General features: G+C 39.3%; 1 protein-coding gene across 1 annotated transcript in view; it reads right to left on the bottom strand.

The window, feature by feature from the left end:
* The window catches only part of SHQ1 (SHQ1, H/ACA ribonucleoprotein assembly factor), a 38096-nt gene extending 21184 nt beyond the window's left edge, over positions 1-16912 (bottom strand). The window contains exons 1-10 of the mRNA XM_063165028.1: positions 16868-16912; positions 14804-14986; positions 14280-14344; positions 13708-13830; positions 12783-12931; positions 11993-12105; positions 10014-10141; positions 5376-5530; positions 4064-4117; positions 2105-2228 (exon numbers count right to left, since the gene is read on the bottom strand). Of these exons, the coding sequence (XP_063021098.1) occupies positions 2105-2228; positions 4064-4117; positions 5376-5530; positions 10014-10141; positions 11993-12105; positions 12783-12931; positions 13708-13830; positions 14280-14344; positions 14804-14946 (1054 nt within the window). The 5' untranslated portion in view covers positions 14947-14986; positions 16868-16912. The remainder of the gene's footprint in view (positions 1-2104; positions 2229-4063; positions 4118-5375; positions 5531-10013; positions 10142-11992; positions 12106-12782; positions 12932-13707; positions 13831-14279; positions 14345-14803; positions 14987-16867) is intronic.
* Positions 16913-19244: the final 2332 nt, after the last annotated feature.

A 19244-nucleotide genomic window follows, 5' to 3' on the forward strand; every position in this document is an offset into this window, starting at 1 on the left:
GTGTTCAGGAAGGAGCTATTTGACACAGTCAATAAACACAGTGAAACATTAAAGATGCGTTCTCAGTACACAACCAGTGTGGACTGTTATGCTGTCAGTTTGACTTTTCCTTCCTATGCAAAGTTCCAATTAGCTGGAATCTCCCCCCTCGGTTTCCTGATGACAGTTGCTAAAGGGTTAAGTGCTAGAACCCTTAAAAAAAATTATTTTCACCGTTTAATGGTGGGGAAAAAAAAAACCCACATTCAAATGAAAACAGCCACCACTGCAAATGGAATCTAATAACCCTCTCCCAAGAGGCTGGCTCCTCCTAGGCTATGAAACCTGAACAGGGATGAAATTACATTTTACAGATTTAGAGGAGAGGGAGGAAAAAAAAAAAAAAAAAGAAACAAAAAAGATCAGAACTCCCCCTGCTGTTCAAGCACAAAATTTGTTTGCTTATTTGTAAGTAATTCCATGCTGAAAAAAAGATACAGCCAGAGAATGAAAGCTAAAGGTGAGGAAGATGGCAATAAGGAGGAGGAAATGGAGAGAGCAAAAAGCCATGGCAAACAGAACAGAATAAACCCACTGGTTCTGGAAACCAAGTCAGCAAAGAAAACCTAAAACCCCAAATATAACTAATAACTTTTCAATTGTATCCCCATCAATGCTTGTCAAGCATCACTATTTTGACTAAAAAGAAGTGTGCTCTTTCACAAAGAAATGATGTGTGGAATTAAAATTTTGCTGATTTTTTCAGGTTCCAGCTGTCAAGCTGTCAGCCCAAACCATTTCCAACATCCACTCCTGTTACTCATCTGCCAAGTAACAATGTACATCAGTGAATGTTACACTAATTCCCAACTAAAAATGTCTTTCTTCATAAATTCAAAGTTTTGGATTACAGTAGCTTGATGGGTCTCTAATGAGAGGCTGCAAATCTTGCCAGACTTGAAACAGGGAATCCTGCATCAGGCAAACTATCAAATGTCTGCTTTCAGAACATGGCCCATGATATTTAACAGATTTTGCACAGTTACAGCTCTGCATTACAGTGATCAATAAATAAACTGCTTTTTATGTACAGATGCTACTTTCTGATTATTCAAAAAACCCCACTAGTTGTGTTTAAAAGCACAAATAAAAAAGCTCCCAATGTGTGTAGCAGGAAGGTCAGAGGAGGTGTCTGCAGATCACTGGATCCTCCTGGAGCTCCTTGCTGAGAGCTGCCTGAAACCTGAATTTTACAGACACAGAATCCAGTCCCCTTCCCACAGACTATTTCAAAATGAGGATAAAATCTGACCTCAGCTCTGTATGTGCCATTTGATATGATAATCTGATTTTACACCATCATGAAATTCTACCAGCTTTCTTCCTGTGTATTTGGAAGGAAAGTTGAAGTCGTATATCTCTATTTTACATTCCTCTTCCCCACAGACTTCTATGTGTTTTCCACATTTTCAAAGAGGATCATTCATCTACAGATAAACTGAACTTTGCTGTTCTTCTCACTTTTTAATGAAACAGTATTCTGGGACATAAGGAAAGAAATCTACAAACTTTCTAATTTAATATATCCTGGTATAGTAACTTACCCAGCCAGGCAATATTTCACTGGATCACTGAATGCTCACTGCAATACCATTTTCCATTGTGACATTAAAATAAAAGCAAATTTTTTACCTCACATGAACTATATCCCCCACAGAAAAAGGCTGTCAGCACTGCATCACTGCAGTTTTGTTATCAGAATTTTCTTTTTCACACTTATGAACAGCAACATAAGGCAGTGCAGATAAGTGAGGAGGGACAGCATCCATCTTCCCCTTAAAACTTCACTCCCTGACTGTTAAAATGTCAATGGGATTTTCAATCAGCAACAGTTTTTGGCAGTAGTAAAGATTAATATTGCCATTTGTGTGGGTTTTTAATCCTGCAACTTACAAGCATTTAAAATAAACCATTGAAGCACTGCTTCTCAGGGATCCTTCTGTCCAAAAAACAAATCTAATGCTTTTCTCAAAGAAGGAACTCATGTAAATAGAGAAGCTGAGGTAACTTTAACAAGGCAAGCTGTAAAGATGCTTTGTGCAACTCCCAGTCCCCAAAGACTCACCCAGCTGCAGAATCATGACTGTGTCACTGAGGGCACATGTCACCAGCTCAAAATGCCTGAACAGGGGATAGCACAGCACTCTTCTTCCAAAAGACACCAGGACATCATGGATGCTGGAGAAACTCTGTGTGCATCAGTGAAAAATCTCCATTAGTCTGTGTGCATCACTGAAAAACCTGCATTAGTCTGTGTGCTTGTTTGTTTTCCCTTAAGAAAAAAAAAGCCATAGCAGAATAGGGGGAAAAAACCCCACATTTTGATTTATTACGCCTCTAAAAATCTGTATTTGAACAGATAGGAAATGTACATGTTAAATAGAAACAAGACACTGCACACTGAGTTTGCATGGCAAGATAACAGAAGTCCTGTACATTTTAGTGGTTTGGGATTAAAAAAAAAACCTAAAGAACATGGGAATAAAACATCTCAGTCAAGACTTTGCCATCCTTTAGATTAAAGCAATAAATTACATCTGTCCCACATTATTACATATATTAAGAAGAAGCTATAAAAAGCCTTTTAAGAATAAAGGAAAATTAAATCCGTATGATATTAACCAAATACATGTGTACATGTAAGAGCTTAAAAAATGATACATGACTCTGCTTTTCATGAAAACTCTAGATATTCAGGACAGGGATAAATATACCTGCCTGGGGAGAACAGTTCATTGTCCTCCTTCATGAGTGAGGAACACCTCTAATTTACTCAGGCCAGAGGCATTAAGGAGTTATTAAAGACTTTTTTAAAAGTGATTTCCCTTCCAGCTTTCACTTTTCAAGACAAAATGCTCCATTTATTAATGAATTAAAAAAAAAAAACCTATTTCATCTTGAACTGTCAATCTATTAAAATTAATAAAAGCACTTTGCTGACAGCCAGCATTTCTTTGCATTCTGTGACTACCTCAACCCATTGCTCACTTTAATGGATCACCAGCAAGCATTTAAATCATTTATGGTTTGTGATTGAATATTTAGAGGCTAAGGTGTGTACATGTCATGGCCAGGAAAATGGCAGTCAGCTCAAACAAACCAGAGCTGAGCCATTCTTTTCTGTACAGAATGATGAAAGCTCCCAGCCCTAATGGTTTATCTAACAGAGATAGTTATTAAGAGTTTGGTGCCAGGAGTGTGAGTTTTCTAGGTGTGAAATACACTGTTGGCAAAGGCTGCACAGGAACTGCCCTATCAGAGGGTAAGCACATGCAGAAAACTCCTTCACTATGTTAGGATATGGATAAGGAAAAAAAATTGTAAATTAAGACAGGGCATTTTTACTGCACTCCTTTGCAACCTGCTACTGCAGAACTCAAAACCTGCTGTCACAGGACAAGTTAGAACTGAATATAACATTCAACACTAGTGGAAAAGATTGAAGAACTGGACTCAAAAATCCTGTCCAGTTTCAGTTTTGATCCTGCCGAGTGAGGCTTGGCTCAGGAGACTCAGCTGAGAGCTGGACAGGCCTTTCCACCTTCCTGCATTTTAACAATTAATGGATTTCAGGTCCAGTCCTTCCCACCCCAGCCCTGTAACAATTTCTTTGCACAGGCCTGGGTGCTTTCAATGAGCAACCTGAACTGGAGAGATGGAATACAGGCTTTCCTCTGATCTCTGCTGGTTCCAAAGGATGAGCAGCAGCTCAAACAGGGAGTGGCACTTGGACATGGTTTAATGGTGAATGTGGTGATTGTGCAGGAAATGGTTGGACCTGAGGATTTATAAGGTCTTTTCCAACCTTTATTATTCCAAGAGTAGGGCTGAAAAGAAGGGGGCAGGTAAACCAATACATGCCCAATAACTTCTGGAGCTCAGAAATCAATTTCTGGTACCATCAAAAACAGGACAATCAATCTTCAATCCTAAAGGAACAAACTTGGCACAGAAACAACACAAAACACCAAAAAAACCCCAGTAACCCAGCAAAAACACAACACAAACTTTACTTTTACCTTACCTCCAGCCAGCACAATGTTGCACTCAGTTTCCTGATGTTCCAAGATGATTCAACCTGATTTTAACAGAAGACAGTAAAACAAGTATTATCTAATCCAACACTGCTGGCAAACTATTTAAGATAACATTCTGGCAGCAATTTAAGAACCTTTGTGAATAAGAAGCAGTAATTACATTATGTGCATTGAAATGGCCACAGGACAGCATTAAAATTATATTGCAATGCAGATGTTGAATGACTGAGTTGCTTTCCATAGCAGGATGATCCAGCCCATGCACAAAATCTTTAAAACATAACAACAATACACAGAGAAATGGTATTTTAGTGGAATTCTGTCCCTTTGCACAAAGCAACAGAGACTTGAATCAACAAAAGCCAAGCTCAAATGCCTTGTTTCATGAAAAAAGCTCAAGCCTTTTGGCTTGCAGAGAGGGCCCTGAAGCCAGCAGTACATGTAAAATGTCATTATTCTTAATATGTGACAGATTCATAGCATTTGAGTGGAAGTGTGGTCCAGTGGGATGATTGGGGCAAAAAGCCAGAAAGCCTTGATCTATAATCCTGGCTCTAGTAAAGATTTGTGTGGCCTGAATGTCTTGGTTTTCCTATTAAATAGGAATAAAAAAAAAGGACAGGAGGGAAAGGAGAAAAAACTCCAGTGTGTTTTCCACACACATCATACAGTTACTGCAAAACCAATAAAGAATCGCACAACTGTGGTCCTGGTAGATCTGCAATTCTGTGCAGCTCTAATATGCAACACAACCACAATCCCAGATTATTCTGGTGAACCAGCAGGTCTGGACATTTTGCTCGTCATGCTTCAGCCCATGCCCTGTGTGTCAGTCTGATTAAGCCAGAATGGCTCTGATGACATGTGCCAATATTTTGGTTAAAAGCACTGAGAACACCACTCCTTGGTTAGTATCAGCACAGGAGAGGCACAGAGTTGTATCTGGGAAGCAATTCCAAGAGGGCAAGGTATCCACGCAGAGCAAAAAAGAACAATTACTTGTTAAATTTGCCTAAACCAAGATAACAGAAATCAGAACTGCACAGAATCGTCTGGAATCTCCTGCTACTCCCCATCTCTCCTATTCCAGTGCTGCTGCAGAAAAACAGAGGCGTTTAGAAATCCTGCTAATCCCCATGTGCACCAAATTTAGAGATAAAGTCCTTCATTTTAACTTCATCACGTAAGTTTAATGCCTGGCAATAAGTTCATGTTAAAAGGTAAGTTCCCTAAATGGCAGTAGAGGTTCCAGCACTAAGTTCCTAAAACATGTTCTATTTTTTACTTTTATTAACTCACATTTTTGTCCCCTTCATTGACACGGGTCTCATAGCAATATGCCAGAAGAATATCAATTAATCCAAGATACACATGGCGGCGGCTCCTTTTATCCAGAAGAAAAGATTTATTTGTGAACTTCCTCATCTGCTCTCTCTCTGCCTCAGAGAAGACAACTATAAAAAGTAAAAGGATAATTGATTATGAATTTAAAGCTGGCACATTGACTTTAATAGGTGGTAATACTACCTCAATAGTGTGTTAAAAAGGAGCAGGTAACTAATCACAAGTCACCCATCACTAAAGAAAAAGCCTAAATCACTCTTACTTTCCCTTTTAACTTTTATTAAGCTGTGGTATATTCATTTCAATGTCAAGCTCCAGCACAGCACTGCATGTACACATTCATGGTTTTGACCCTCTCCAGGTGCCAAGGGTTTCTGTGGATGCCTGGATATCTTATACAGGGATAAAGGCACAATCAGGGTCCAAGTAAAATCAGGATTCTGAAGCCCACACTGTATGGGACAAAAATCCAGAGGCAATTTAGAAAGAGCATGGCAGTTCTAACTCTGTTTTTTCTGTTCATGCTAAGCAGGTCAATATCACCCCTTGAATCACAACTATAGATGATGTATCTCTGTTCTATCAGTAAATTTCTTCAGAAGTTGATTCTTCAGTGTAAATATGAACCATAACTCACTTTTAAACACCAGAGAAACTCCCAATGAAATTAATGAAATAGAGCAGTAAAGTTTTCTTCCTTTAAAATTCAAACTCTGAAGCATCTACAACTGGACAATAAACACAGAAATTCCAGGTCTATTACATACCAGCAAACAAGATGTAGACTAGACAATTCCCAAAGGTAAATGTTACAAGATGCTCATTAAGTTGCTGCCAAGTGCCAGGTGTTCTAAATAAAATATCTTTCTCTGAGAAAATACTTCAATGCTGAAAAAAAATTCTATCAATTGCCTGAAGTTTTTGAAAATTAATTATCCAAGCCTGAAACTCATTATTAACATGTCCAAACCACCACCTACTTTGTTTTCCCTGTACTTCTAAGTACATGGTGTGAAATTATCAGAACAATTAAAATTGTAATTACATTTCTGCTGTACTAAGCCTGTACACTTTTGTACACTTACACTGCCAAGTTTCAGCTAACAATCTGTACCACCATCAGTATTAATCTGATGCAAAGCAGCACTTGCTGCTACTTATCAAGTAAGCTAAATTGGCAACTTTTTTGTAACTTTGATTTAAAATTGTTTTGTGCATTTGCCAGTGGCAAAACCATGCCAGAATATAAATGTGTGTTAATATACCCACATCTAAAGGAGTCAGACATTCATCTCACAAAGTTTCTGACAGATGAGGCTGCAGACATTACCTTTACATTTTAATCACCTCTTTTACTTGTTTTAAGCTGGCCATTCCTCATGTTGAAAAAGAAGATACTTCAAATTGTCCTCCAGTAGCAGTGTCAGTGAAGCAGAGTTTAATCTCTGAGGGGAGGATGAGGTCTGACAGCCAGAGGGTGTTTTGTTACAGCCCTACTGCTATTTTACACTGTGATAACACCACTTAAATCACTGGGAGATCTCTATCTGCAGACTGCCATGACACTTGCAGCTCTAAATGTGTTAGGGGCACTTAGATAAAATGTGCTGGACCCACACAGGGAGCTGACTCAGTGGTCAGCCAGGAAAGCACAGCTCAGGCAGCACCTCTGATAATCTGCTGGTGAGAGCAGAGCCTCACTTCATGATCCTGTCAAGCCAAGTCCTGAATCCCACAGCTCTCCCAAAGGGAAAGAACTGAGCAGAACTGAACCCTCCTTACGGTTTTTTTTTTTCTTTAAACTGAAATATTATGTTACAATTGTAAGGTTTTAAAATGTGTGCATCTACCCCTGTAGGCTAAGGAATGAGCAACATCAGATGGAGGAGGAGAATAGTCAGCAGAGAGCAGGTTAGTCAGAATCAAGTTAATCATTGATATTTATCTTGCCTTTTAAAACCAGGGATACTTTACAGTGGAGCCTAATCATTAGGAGCTTTGTATGAATAAAAAGCAGAATTTCCTCACAAATAACAAAAACTGCTCTGCAGCAGAGCCAGGAAGAAACACAAGATGCAAAGCCCCAAAAACTGAGCAAACCAGGTAGACAGAAATTTGATAAAAAAAGAAAAGTAATCCATCTTAAACTTATGAATCCACCAGTAATGGCATATATTTGAGCCAAGCCTTACTGAAAGGTGGAACTTTGAGAGGAAATTGCTTCTCTTTCTATAAAGAAATAAAAAAGAGAACAGTCACTGTAAGCATGAGAGGTTACCCTGAACAAAATAAGATATCCTTGGAGCATATAAATGTTAGATTAAATACATATGTCAGCCTGAGCCTTTGAAGATTACTGTGTTGCCTAAAGAGGAGTTTTTTTCCAGTAGTGCAATTGGAAGTAGAATAAAAATGAACTCTTAACCAAGCTGAATGTGACTGTTAGAAAATACAAACCCTTTCATCTGGAATCTGTAGAAGCAAGACACTAATGTAAACTTCAGCAGCAGCAGCAAGGAAGCTTTCCAAAAATGTTATCCCCTCATGGGAAAGGCTGTGTAATTAATAAGGCTTTATGGAGTATTACTTGACTTGAATGAGACATTTTAAGTGTGAACAAGAGAATGCACAGCAAGATGTACAAAAAGGACAAAAAGAAAAGACATTTGGGATAAGGAAAAATTTTAAAAAGGCAAAATACACAAACCATGCACACAAGCTGGAGAAAAAGTAAAAAGGTCAAATAAAAATAGATTCAAAGTAAGGACAGAAGAGAGACGAAAACTTTAAATGTTAATGAGAAGAGATGAACCAAAAAGAGAAAAAAATTTGGTAATGAGACATTAGAAGAACTTGATGATGTAAAAACAAAGAGGAAATAACCAGGGATAAATATAAGAGCAGTAATCAACCAAAGAAAATCTTTAGTTAATTGCAATGTCATACAAAAAATAAAAAAGGCCATCTGTACTTCTAATTACTTCTTGCAGCCAAAGACATTATAAAGACAAAAGTAATCAAGATTTTGGTTCCAAGAAGCCAATAAAGATAACAACTGAAAAGATATCAATGTAAGTCAGAAAAAGGAACAAAAAAAAATCTCTTTATTCAGTGTTTCTAAATAAGAAAATAATTTTTGAAAGAATATGCTAGTTTTTATGTCATTTTCCCACCATAAACTCACTTTTACATTTAACCTGAGGAGCAACATGTCTTTATTCAAAACCAAGCCCTTCCTTCCCACAGGCCAGAGAGGAATTGCTGTTTAACTGCACCATTCTCTTGGCTGGGTGCAGCAATTCAAACCCCAGGGGACACATCCTGCTGATGCTCAGTCCCAGGTGGAACAGCCTGGAGCAGCTCCTGCCCCCCTGCATTCCCCAGCACAGGAGAGCTTCAAGTAGAACCTGCACTCCCTCTCATGGTGGTTTCCTTCACCACAGCTCTCTCAGGGCTGGGAACCTCCACTGATTGCAGTCACTTACTCCAACAGCACAAATGTTGCCAACGCTGGAGATTTCTCCAAGGAAATGGGTGGGTTTGTTGGCATTGACATCACCCAAACTCCAGATTGCCTCTTTTGTTACTTAAACTTCCTCAAGATTGACAGAACAGCATGAGCCCCTCCACTCAGCCCCATGAAGGTGAGATTTTTTTGATCATTCTTATTAATAAATGGATATCTGTTATAATAAATGGTTTAGAGCAAAGATGATCCTTTATGAAGTCCCTTTTCTGTGTAATTTCCATTTTAGCAGCCTTACTAGGCTTTTGAGGAGTTTTCCTTTTTTTTTGACCCTAAAACCCAACAACAGACATGTTTTTCCTCAGTACCTCAATTTGGAGGAGAAACATTCCTTATCAAAAAAAATCATCCAGCAGCTCTTCATTTTAATTATATTCCTTAAGCCAAGCAAACAGGAGTAGTGTTTCATTCACTAGGGAGTGAATGGAAAATAACAAACAAAGGAAGCCCTCATTATTGTATTCTCAAGCCTCTTGTACCTTTGTCCACTGCTTTTTAAATCAAGTGTTTATGATGGACATAATTAACAATTTCAGAGGCTGAAAAGACAGCAGGAATGAAGATCAGATTACATTCACAGTAAAATACACAACATCTATCCAAATTCTATTTTTCTCCCAGAGAAAATGGGGAAGTGCAGGTATTATCAGTGCACTGAGAGCCCCTGGTGAAGGGATTATCATCATCTGCTTTAGGAATATCAGATTTTCATACAACATAGGAAATGAACAAAGAACAATAGGAGAAAATGCTCAATAGTAACTTGCAGTGCTCTCAGTAATCACTGTGTGCAGGGAGGCAGTCTCAGTTATCTGTTAGCAGTGCTCCCACAAGGTCACCTACTCACCCTGCAAACATCTCTTTAGGTTTCTAAATGGACACAAAGAGTTTTCTTTCATAAAAAGTTCCTGAGACACATAAAGTAATGTAATACAGTAATAAATATTAAATGTAATAGAGCAATAAATTTGCTTTAAGAACAATAAGCTATAACATGGCACCACAGCAATTAGCATTCAAGCAACAGATGTGTGTATATATATTTTTATATATATGTATATTCTCACCAAATGCAGGACTGTCATGTTCCTGATGACTTCCTCCCTGCAAGGCTGTCATCTTTCTATGAGCATCAATCCACCAGGGTTTGTACTTTAAAAGATGTTTAATAGCTTCATCTTCAAAAAAATCAGCTCTAGGGAAAATAAAAAGAACTTTCATATGCTATTTATTTCAATTCATATTATATGTGGGTAGATATTAACACATCCATAGAATACATCTCACTTGGCCCCAGGTTATTTTCCATGTTAGAAATATGTTCTTTGACTTTAAAGCAGAAAATAATAATTATCTAAGAAAGCACAATATTCTCCTATGTTTCAGTATTCCTTCCTTACCTCCTCCACCTTTCCTGAGCCACCCAGAAGCCCAGGAATTTATGAGCTTGCAGCATCACATGAGGCTGAACCAACCTGATTTGTTCTGGATGCAGCTGAAGGAAAACGCTCCAAAGGCTTCTCAGACAAGTCACTTTGTTGGGTGGCTCTCCCACTGAAGAGCCAGGGAAGTCTTTGGGAGGAAGTCATGCAGCTGAAGGGTAAAGGTGGAGCAGGGATGGGGATGGACTTAAGCAAGGAAATGCAGCAGCAAGGTGGAAAAAGAAGAGTTGTACGTGAATTCTGGAAGGGAGATCACCTCCATCTCAGCACAAAGCCATTGTGGTGAAAATCTCAGTTCTGGGAGGATTTATCCTAAAGGATTCAAGTTCTAAGCCTCCTATTACCAGCTGAACTTTTTCTTCAAGCCAAACAATGGTATAAATACTGAGAATTAAAAAAAAAAAAAAAAAACACAGGAAATTTCTTAATACCTTCTTCATCACCACACAAAACCTAAACACAGAATGCAATCTGCTTCTCTCTCACACTGACAGATTTTTTTGTTGCCTCCCTTCAATGTCAAAGCAACTTATCAGCCAGGGTACACTTTCCTCAAGGCCACCAGAACAGTTGTTTGCCCCCATTTCTACCAGAGCTTCTGTTTTTCTCAGGAAAACAATTTTTGTTGAAGAAAGGCTGGTATCATCTGTTCTGAAACAACCAAGACACAGCCATTAAACTAAATGTTGTAGCTCTACCAGGCCAGAACACAGAGTCTAAAATTGAAACTTGAAATTACTGCAATTTGCATCCCATTAGAGGTTAGGAACTACTTCAGTTCTAGTGAAATGTAGTTCAAGAAAGCACTTCTTGTGTTACAGGAAGATATGAGGATGCCTCTGAAATATCCAACTGAGGAAAAAATCCAGGTTTGCAAATTTACCCTCTGACACAACCCAAAATGGGTTAGGCCTTCCTGTCCCCACAAAACACACCACAGTACCAATTCTCCCCACTGGGGACTACCCTCTTCTCCCACCAGATCCATCTTGCAGGAATCAATTAATAAATCTCATGGCTTGCATTTATTTTACTTATCTGAACCTAACTTGACCTGAAATACTCCAACCTGAAAGGCACAAAGAATCATTTTCACCTCACTACATGGAATGAAGCATAAAAGAAATGCAAAGTTTTGGTTTGGACATTTTCCTCATTCTGCTGTAAAACAAGTTTTACATGATGAAGGCAAAGACAAGATTTCATAGCTTCAAAACTCAAATTCCCCCTCTTAGACAAGTGTGGTTTATTAATCCTTCTTTCTTTAAGGTGGAAAAAAGTTGTGATTTTGTCAACCCAAGATGCCAGCAGGGAGTGGCTGCTCAGCTGCTGAAGAGGCGAAGTATGGAACAAAGTTCTGCAACAGCTGACAGCAGCCCCCTTTAAATACAGTAATTAAACAATTGAGTAACCCCAGAACAAATGAGCAATGTTTTGTGTCAGTGTCATACTAAAAATACCCACTAAGGTAAGGATGAGACAAAACCAGACCAAAAGGAAAGCTGTTCTTTCCAGAAGTGATCTTCAAACCATCATTTGTGAGAGGGAATGTGTTTCAGAGGTACCTGGCCAGGTGAGGTTAATCAGCACTAATCAGCACTCACAGGTAATGATCAGGCTCAAACTTGGCAGCCTCAGCTGCCAAACGTCTCCTCCTCCGTTCCTCTGCAGGAGTCTGGTCTGGATCCTTGATGTCAATAACATCACTGAGCTCATCCTGCAAATGGCAACAAAGTCATAGAACCAAGCCTCTGGTATGGCACACAAGATTGATTCAGGAAGAATTTAAGGAGGATGCTTATCAGAATTGCACTGAAAAGCTCCCCTAGAAAAGCTTCAGTCTCCAAATTCAGGCTCCACTATGCAAATAAAACATCAAAATTCCAAGGAAATGCAATTATTTGAAGCTCCTTAGAACTCATGATATTATCAAGTCTATTCAGGTCATTTTATCATAAGACAGGGAGGTTATTTTGCATCATGATAAATTTGCAATGTTAAACAAAAGCACACAACCCCAACAAAGACAAGAATCACACACCATTTGTGATTTTTGAGAACTCTCTCACTCTCTGAAGTGATTGTATATTAATTAATAGGCAATTGCAGTGCCCTTTTAAACATCATTAGGTAGTTATTTCCCATCCCATTTCCTGCTGGGAAATTTCCTCACAAATTTCATGGTAATAAAGCAGCATGCAGGTCCATACAATATAAATACTTTACTCATAAACAGCAATCCTGCTCCATGCCCTGGGAATACTGTAATTCCTACAACAGCAAGTTAGAGTTACATAACTGAGTTGCCCTTTTCCAAAGTTGTTGTCTTGTGAGCAAGGAAGCCTACAGAGTTACCCAGAACTTGTAGGACAGGAGAAGACAAAGTTCACCCACCTGCAGCCTCTGGAACACCCCTGAGCGCAAATTCCCAAACCCATAGGGGTGCTGCAGGGGTGGAGGGCTCTCTTCATAAGGAATCTGTTCCATTTCCCAGTCAAATTCTTCTTCATTCTCTTCACACAGCTCAGCAGAGGCAGCTGCATCTACAGCATGGTCAGAAAAAGAAAATGATTACACAGAAAAAATGCATGCTATTTCCTTGAAAGATTTACTGTGCTACTGGTATTTGCCTTTCTTATTTTACTGCATCTTTTAAGAAATCTCACTCAACTCTGGGTCATACAAATCTGTAACCCAGAAGTCCTGCTTCAAACTCCCCAACTTCCAAAAATGACCATCAGGAACACTAAATTTTAAATGCACTCCTTCAGACTGAAAAACATCTTCCACTGAATTCAGTAAGATCAGCATTTGACCCTAGGAGAACTCTGACAGAACTCAAGTGATGTTATCAATAATTTAAGGCAGGAATTAAAAAGAGACAGTCAAACATTTTTGTCTGTTAAATACTGATGTTAAGCAAGACATGCACCAGAACCTGTGGTTTTAATCAGCTTCTCACTTGAGCTAATAGTCCAGTTGTAGTTTGTAGAAAGCAGAAGACTCAACTGTGTGTGTGTTCTACAGCCACTAGAGGGGTACAAAGCCCTACAGAACATCAGCATTTTTTAAAGCACATTTTAAGCATATTTTGGAAAGATTTAAACATAACCAAACCCCTAAAGTTGACATGTGCATGATCTGCAAGATATTTATTTCTGCTCTTATACATACTTTTATTTATTTACACCCTTCTCATACCTTGGACTAGTCAATAATAAAAATATTGTACTTTTCTACATGTATCCCTCTATAGATCAATAACTGTTTCATTACACACATGTATCATCTTGTATAAACAAGATTGATTTTGTCATACCCATCTCTTCTACCAAAGGTTTTGCTGATCTTGATTTCTTTGGTGCTAAAAGAGATGTCAGCATGTCCAGCCCCTCAAAATATTGGCCAGGAACCTCCTTGGGCAACTGAATTGTAAAAGTACCTTAAAAGAGAGTAGGAATATAATTATTGCATTAAAATATCTGAGACAGGCAAATGTGCATTCTTCCTCTGTGAGAAAGGCTCAGAGGAAGTAGGACACATGCAGGTAACATTTTATTCTGCATTGATCCCCATGCATGTTTTTAACCTTATTTTTCACAACATTTCAGGATTTTAATGATAAAACATGAAAGAGAATATTTAACTACTTGAAGTCTCCTGACTTACACTGTATAAACAAAAAGCAACAGAAGAAAGCAAGCTTTATTTAATTTTTAATCCTTACACCAAACAATCCACAGAAGCTACATTCACCAATCTGATTCTTGTCTTAAGTCATGTAATAAAGGTTCTGCAAGCAACAAATTTATTGCTTTATCTCTTTTTTTTTTTTTTTTTTAAGCATAAATTACTGGAAATAGCAACATTTTTTGACACAGATACCAATACCTTCATCTGTATTGTAAGATGCTTTTTCTCTGCCATCCTCTACAATTCTTCCAGGAAGTGTCAATCTGCAGGCAAAAAATGAGATGCCTCACTGAAAGCCTGACTAATTCTGCAAGCTAATGTCTCAGCCTATAAAAATGTAAGGCACATTCCAAAAGCAGCACAAGGGACTCAGCTACACTCCTCTTCACAGTAATGCAATCCAAGCAGTTCAGTCCCCCTGGATTCCTCCCAGCAAATGACACACTCTACAGAATTTACACCCAGAGAGCTGTCTGGCCAGCTACAATTAAAAAGCCATTGTACAGTAAATTTAGAAAAGTATTTCTTTCAATTCCCTTTAACATGATTTAATGCCTAGGAACAAAGAGGCCAGATCCAAAAAAACCCAAATCTTTGCATGAACTGAGCTGTCTGTAGTCAACAGAATAAAAGTTGCAAATGAAGAACATTCTGAAGGGACCAAAATTAAGTTCATTTCCTACTATGAAGACCAACTTTTGAAAACTTTTTCTACTACTTGCCTGAGAAAGTATGGCTTAGCATAAAACTTGAAATCTTCCCCTTCAAAGTAAATGTCAAACTCTGAAGCTCTGGCATAAGGCACTCTGATTTTCACTGTAAGGAAATCCGGGTCCTGGGTCAGCTCAAAAGCTGGAGTTATCATGATGAATCCAGCAGGAAAAGCAAACACTGCTTGTGTGGCCCTGCAGAAACAGGAAAAGAAGAACAGGATCATTGTAGCTTCCAATTTGGGAGAGCAAGTGATGCCTCTCCAAAATTCTGTAAGAGCATTTCAGATTCCCACATTAATTACCCTCCACATGCTCAAGAAGAAAACAGAGGACAACAGCAACAGCAGCAGATCTTAGACCTTTGCAGTTCTCTAGTGAACTGAACACAAATCACTATTAAAAATCCTAAAAACAAGTAATAATTCCAACAAATAGAGCTGTGTTTTATAATTCACACACATATTAGCCAGAATATGAGCAACAGATTCAAGGGCAGTTGAGGTGACTGCCTGAGAACATATTCCCTCAGAACCATATGTATGTATGTATATATTTAGCACAAGAAAAGGAATTTATATAATACAATTTATCTAATATACAACTGTCTGACCTTTCAATAGCTTCTCATCTCATGTTAAATTTAGAACCCAGTTATGAATTGTTTGAGGATTTTTTGTTTGTTTTGGAAGGTGTGTTTACAAAAGGTCACACAGCTTTGAAAATTAGCTTTTTAAACAAAAAGTATTCTAAATATTTAAACAAATACTACCAGAACAGAACTATTATTTGGGAAACAACTACTTTTCACTCACTTTCAGTTACCTTTACTAAACATATCCCCATTCTGACAATTCTATGAACAGCCAGAAAACATTAACAATTAACGAGGTTAAATTAACTGAGCACCTTTTTTCCTCATATGGTCAATTAGCCTTACTTAGCATGCATGAAAAACATTAAAACTTCCCATTTCACAATATCACCTAATTCCAGGGGTAACATTCCCACCCATTCCAGGCTGAGAAGCTGCCAGGTTGTATCTAAATAGGAAACACCTGGCTTGTAGAACACCTACACCTGTACACCAGATGCACTTTCCTGTGGATTTTCTTCTTCTCCCAATACTATAAGCACAGCTAAGGGGCACCAAAACCCCAATAGCTCATTAGGACTCTTCAGGGATGACTTGCCAGTGTGCATTTTTGTTTTCCCCACCCAGAGGTTCACAAATAAACAGCAGCTCCAAAACCAGGCCCGGCTCTCCTGCTGCACCTGGAGCATCCCTGGCCCAAATTCATCACCCCAAACCCCCGATATCTCACAGCTGAGGAGCCACTGGGACACGACACTCAGAACCGCAGATATCCCAAATAATCACATCTCCAGCCTCTCCTGTGCACCAGGGCAAGGCAGAGCGAGCAGGGCAGGGTCAAGGATGGTGCATGCGAGACATTGAAACACAGAATTGCTCGGTTTGGGGACCCCTCCAAGGCAGGGTCACCTGGAGCAGGTGACACAGGAACCCCGGTGGGCTTGCAATGTCCTCAGAGAGGGACACTCCACACTCCCTGGGAGTGCAGCCTGTTCAGTGCTCTGCCACTCGCCATGCCAAAATCCTTCCTCACGTTGAGGAGAAACTTTTTGCGTTCCATTCTACGGGCGCTACCCCTCGTCCTATCGCTGGGCACCCCTGAACAGAGTCTAGTCCCGTGCTCTGACACCTCTTGGCGGTATTTATGTACATTAATTTCATTTTTCCCTTCTCCAGCCTAACCAAGCCCAGCTCCCGCAGTCTCTCCCCATCAGAGAGAGGCTCCAGACTCCCCATCAGCGTTGCTCCCTCCGCTGGACCCTCTCCGTGTCTTTCCTACACTCAGGAGCCCAAAACTACACACAGCCCCCCGCCGGTGCGTCACACCGGGCCACGCGCCGACCTGCGGCCGTACCCTCCCTCAGCCACCCAGCAGCGAGCCCTGAAAGAGGACAGAGCCCTCGGGCAAGGCGGCTGGCAGCGGGAGAACCCCGGGAATAGCACCGGGAACAGCCCAGGCCATGCCCGCCCGCGTCACTCACTGAGCCCCGCGCCGCTCCGGCCGCCACTTCCCGCGCCCGCCCGCACCGGGGAGGAGCCGCGCGCGCGCACTCGGGCGGACCCGCCCCGTTACGGGCACGCCCTTCATGGCCGGCCCTCAGCGGCCCGGCGGGCTCTGCCCCGCTGCTCGGTGTTTGTAACTCCGTTCCTTTGCGGGAAACGTACAGAAATTTAAAGATCTGCTGTAAATTCTTGCTGCCCGTAAATTTGGTGGAGTTTCCTGATGTTTGCAGGAGCTGTTGGAAAGGGAGTGATTAGCAGGCAGTACGGATGTGGGCAGTGTAAAGCTGGGTCGTTTAGGGTGAAAATCATAATCCATCGTCTGGACAAATAAATGCATTCTTACCTGTGATTGCATAAAACATCGTACACAGACTGAGCGTATTTTATTTCAGCAGCTGTTTTTCATAAAGAAGTGTGGAAATTGAACTTGAGTGTGGAAATTGAACTCGAGTGTGTTAAGGTGATGGTTTGTTTCTTTCTGTGACCCCGCTAGTTAATCCAGTACTATTCCTGTGAACAAATGTGCTATTTCTGTTATGTTTACACTCCTCTGCCTTCTCCTTCGCTGCAGATAAGGTGGAAGATGAGTAAACAGAAGAGTGACCCCACAAGCACTGTCAGAGGAGGAATTCCCAATTACATAAAGCTCCTTTTAACTACTGGATTAGTGCAAACACTGACAGGGTGAACAGGGGACAGATCCTGGTGGATCAAAACGAATACAGCAGGAAGGAGAACAGGAAGATCCAAGAGCTGTAATTTATTAAAAGTAATAACAATTGCTTTTTAAATAATTAAATGTAACTATTTATTTATTTATTTATTTATAAAAGGTGTAATTTATTAAATGTACCACCTAATATAGAATTAATCTAATTTTTCTGCCTTTGGACCATGAGATGTATTCTGGTTCTAGATAATTCTCTACATTTTAAAATGCTGCTGACTGCCTTACTGCCCTCTCTGAAATGCATTCAAATAATTTTCCTGGAGGGGAAAAAAAGCATAACTATGTAACCTCTCCTAATAAAGTTTTCTTTAAAAAAAAAAAAAAAGTAGATAATCCTGCACACTGGAAATCCACTGAATATGTACTGAACTGAACCAGCAGTTCAAGTACTGCACAAAAATTAAACAATTTGCTTCAAAATAGATAGTTCTCCCCACTGATTTAAAATTGATGGATGGTTTTAATATTCAGCCTAAACTTGTGTCCCAGTTTTTCACGTGCAGAAATTGAAGATGTATGGCATATAAAAAGCTTTATTTCATGTTAAGAAGTTAATGAGATCTATTTTCAGATGCTGATTTGTTTTGGACCAAGGCCTCAGTCATGTCCTCAGAAACTTTTGATGAATTTCCAGAGAACTTCAGCACTAATTAACTTTTAGACCTTACAAAGTAATCTGCAATAAGTATATTGGACAGAAAACTGGATTATGAACCAGTAGGCACCATCTTCTCTGGATAAATTCAAATTTGCAGGACAAGCCTGTGAAAGATAAAGAACTTTCATCTGAGAATTTATTCTTGTCTCACTGACACTTTCCAAGCCTGCCTCAGAATTGGTTTTTAAGAGCCTAAGAACTCACAGCCTTTTTTGGGGTGCTAATACTTTCCTTGTAACAGAATTATTTATATATTGATTTTAGTGAAGAAAGTGGTGCATCAGCCATTCTGCTTTTCCGTCCAAGTAAAGGGTGAAGTAGCATCTCCAAGGAATGTGTATTGTTTTGTTCTGCAAAATACATACTGAATTTTTTTAGAGCTGCAGTGAAAAAAAATTATTTGGAAATGTACAAAGATGCATCTATTAGTGCATCTCTCTGATGAAGGGAATTTGGCTAGTATGTATTTAATGGAGCACAGAAGAATTAAAATGCATTATCTACAATGTTTTGGGCAAGTAATTATGACAACTTGCTGTTTGCTTGAGAAACAGAAACATGAAGCTTTGCAATTGATAGGGACAATTTGCTCTACATTGCTAATAATAATGAGTAAATCTGGCAACCTTGGAAATGGTAATCCAAAACAAAATTACTAAAAGGGCTTAATTGATACATCTAGAGAAGAAAGTGATTGTATTGGTGATACAAAAATCACACATTTGAACAGCTCAAGGATGTCAGCCACTGGTATTCTTTTTCATTAAGTATAAAGTTTGGTAGGGTTTTATTATAGTCCATATATTCTTGGGAAAGAGCATATGTTTATGTATTGTGGTTTTTCTGTAGTTTCTCATTTAGTATTGCTATTTTCTCTTAGCATGAAGTAATTTACGTTTTCATATCTGGCCACAATCCGAGTTGGATGAAACTCTTGAAACAGTAGTTGTTCATTGCATTTGGGCTG

The sequence above is a fragment of the Melospiza melodia genome, chromosome 10 (assembly GCF_035770615.1).
Source record: "Melospiza melodia melodia isolate bMelMel2 chromosome 10, bMelMel2.pri, whole genome shotgun sequence".
NCBI classification, from domain to species: Eukaryota; Metazoa; Chordata; class Aves; order Passeriformes; family Passerellidae; genus Melospiza; species Melospiza melodia.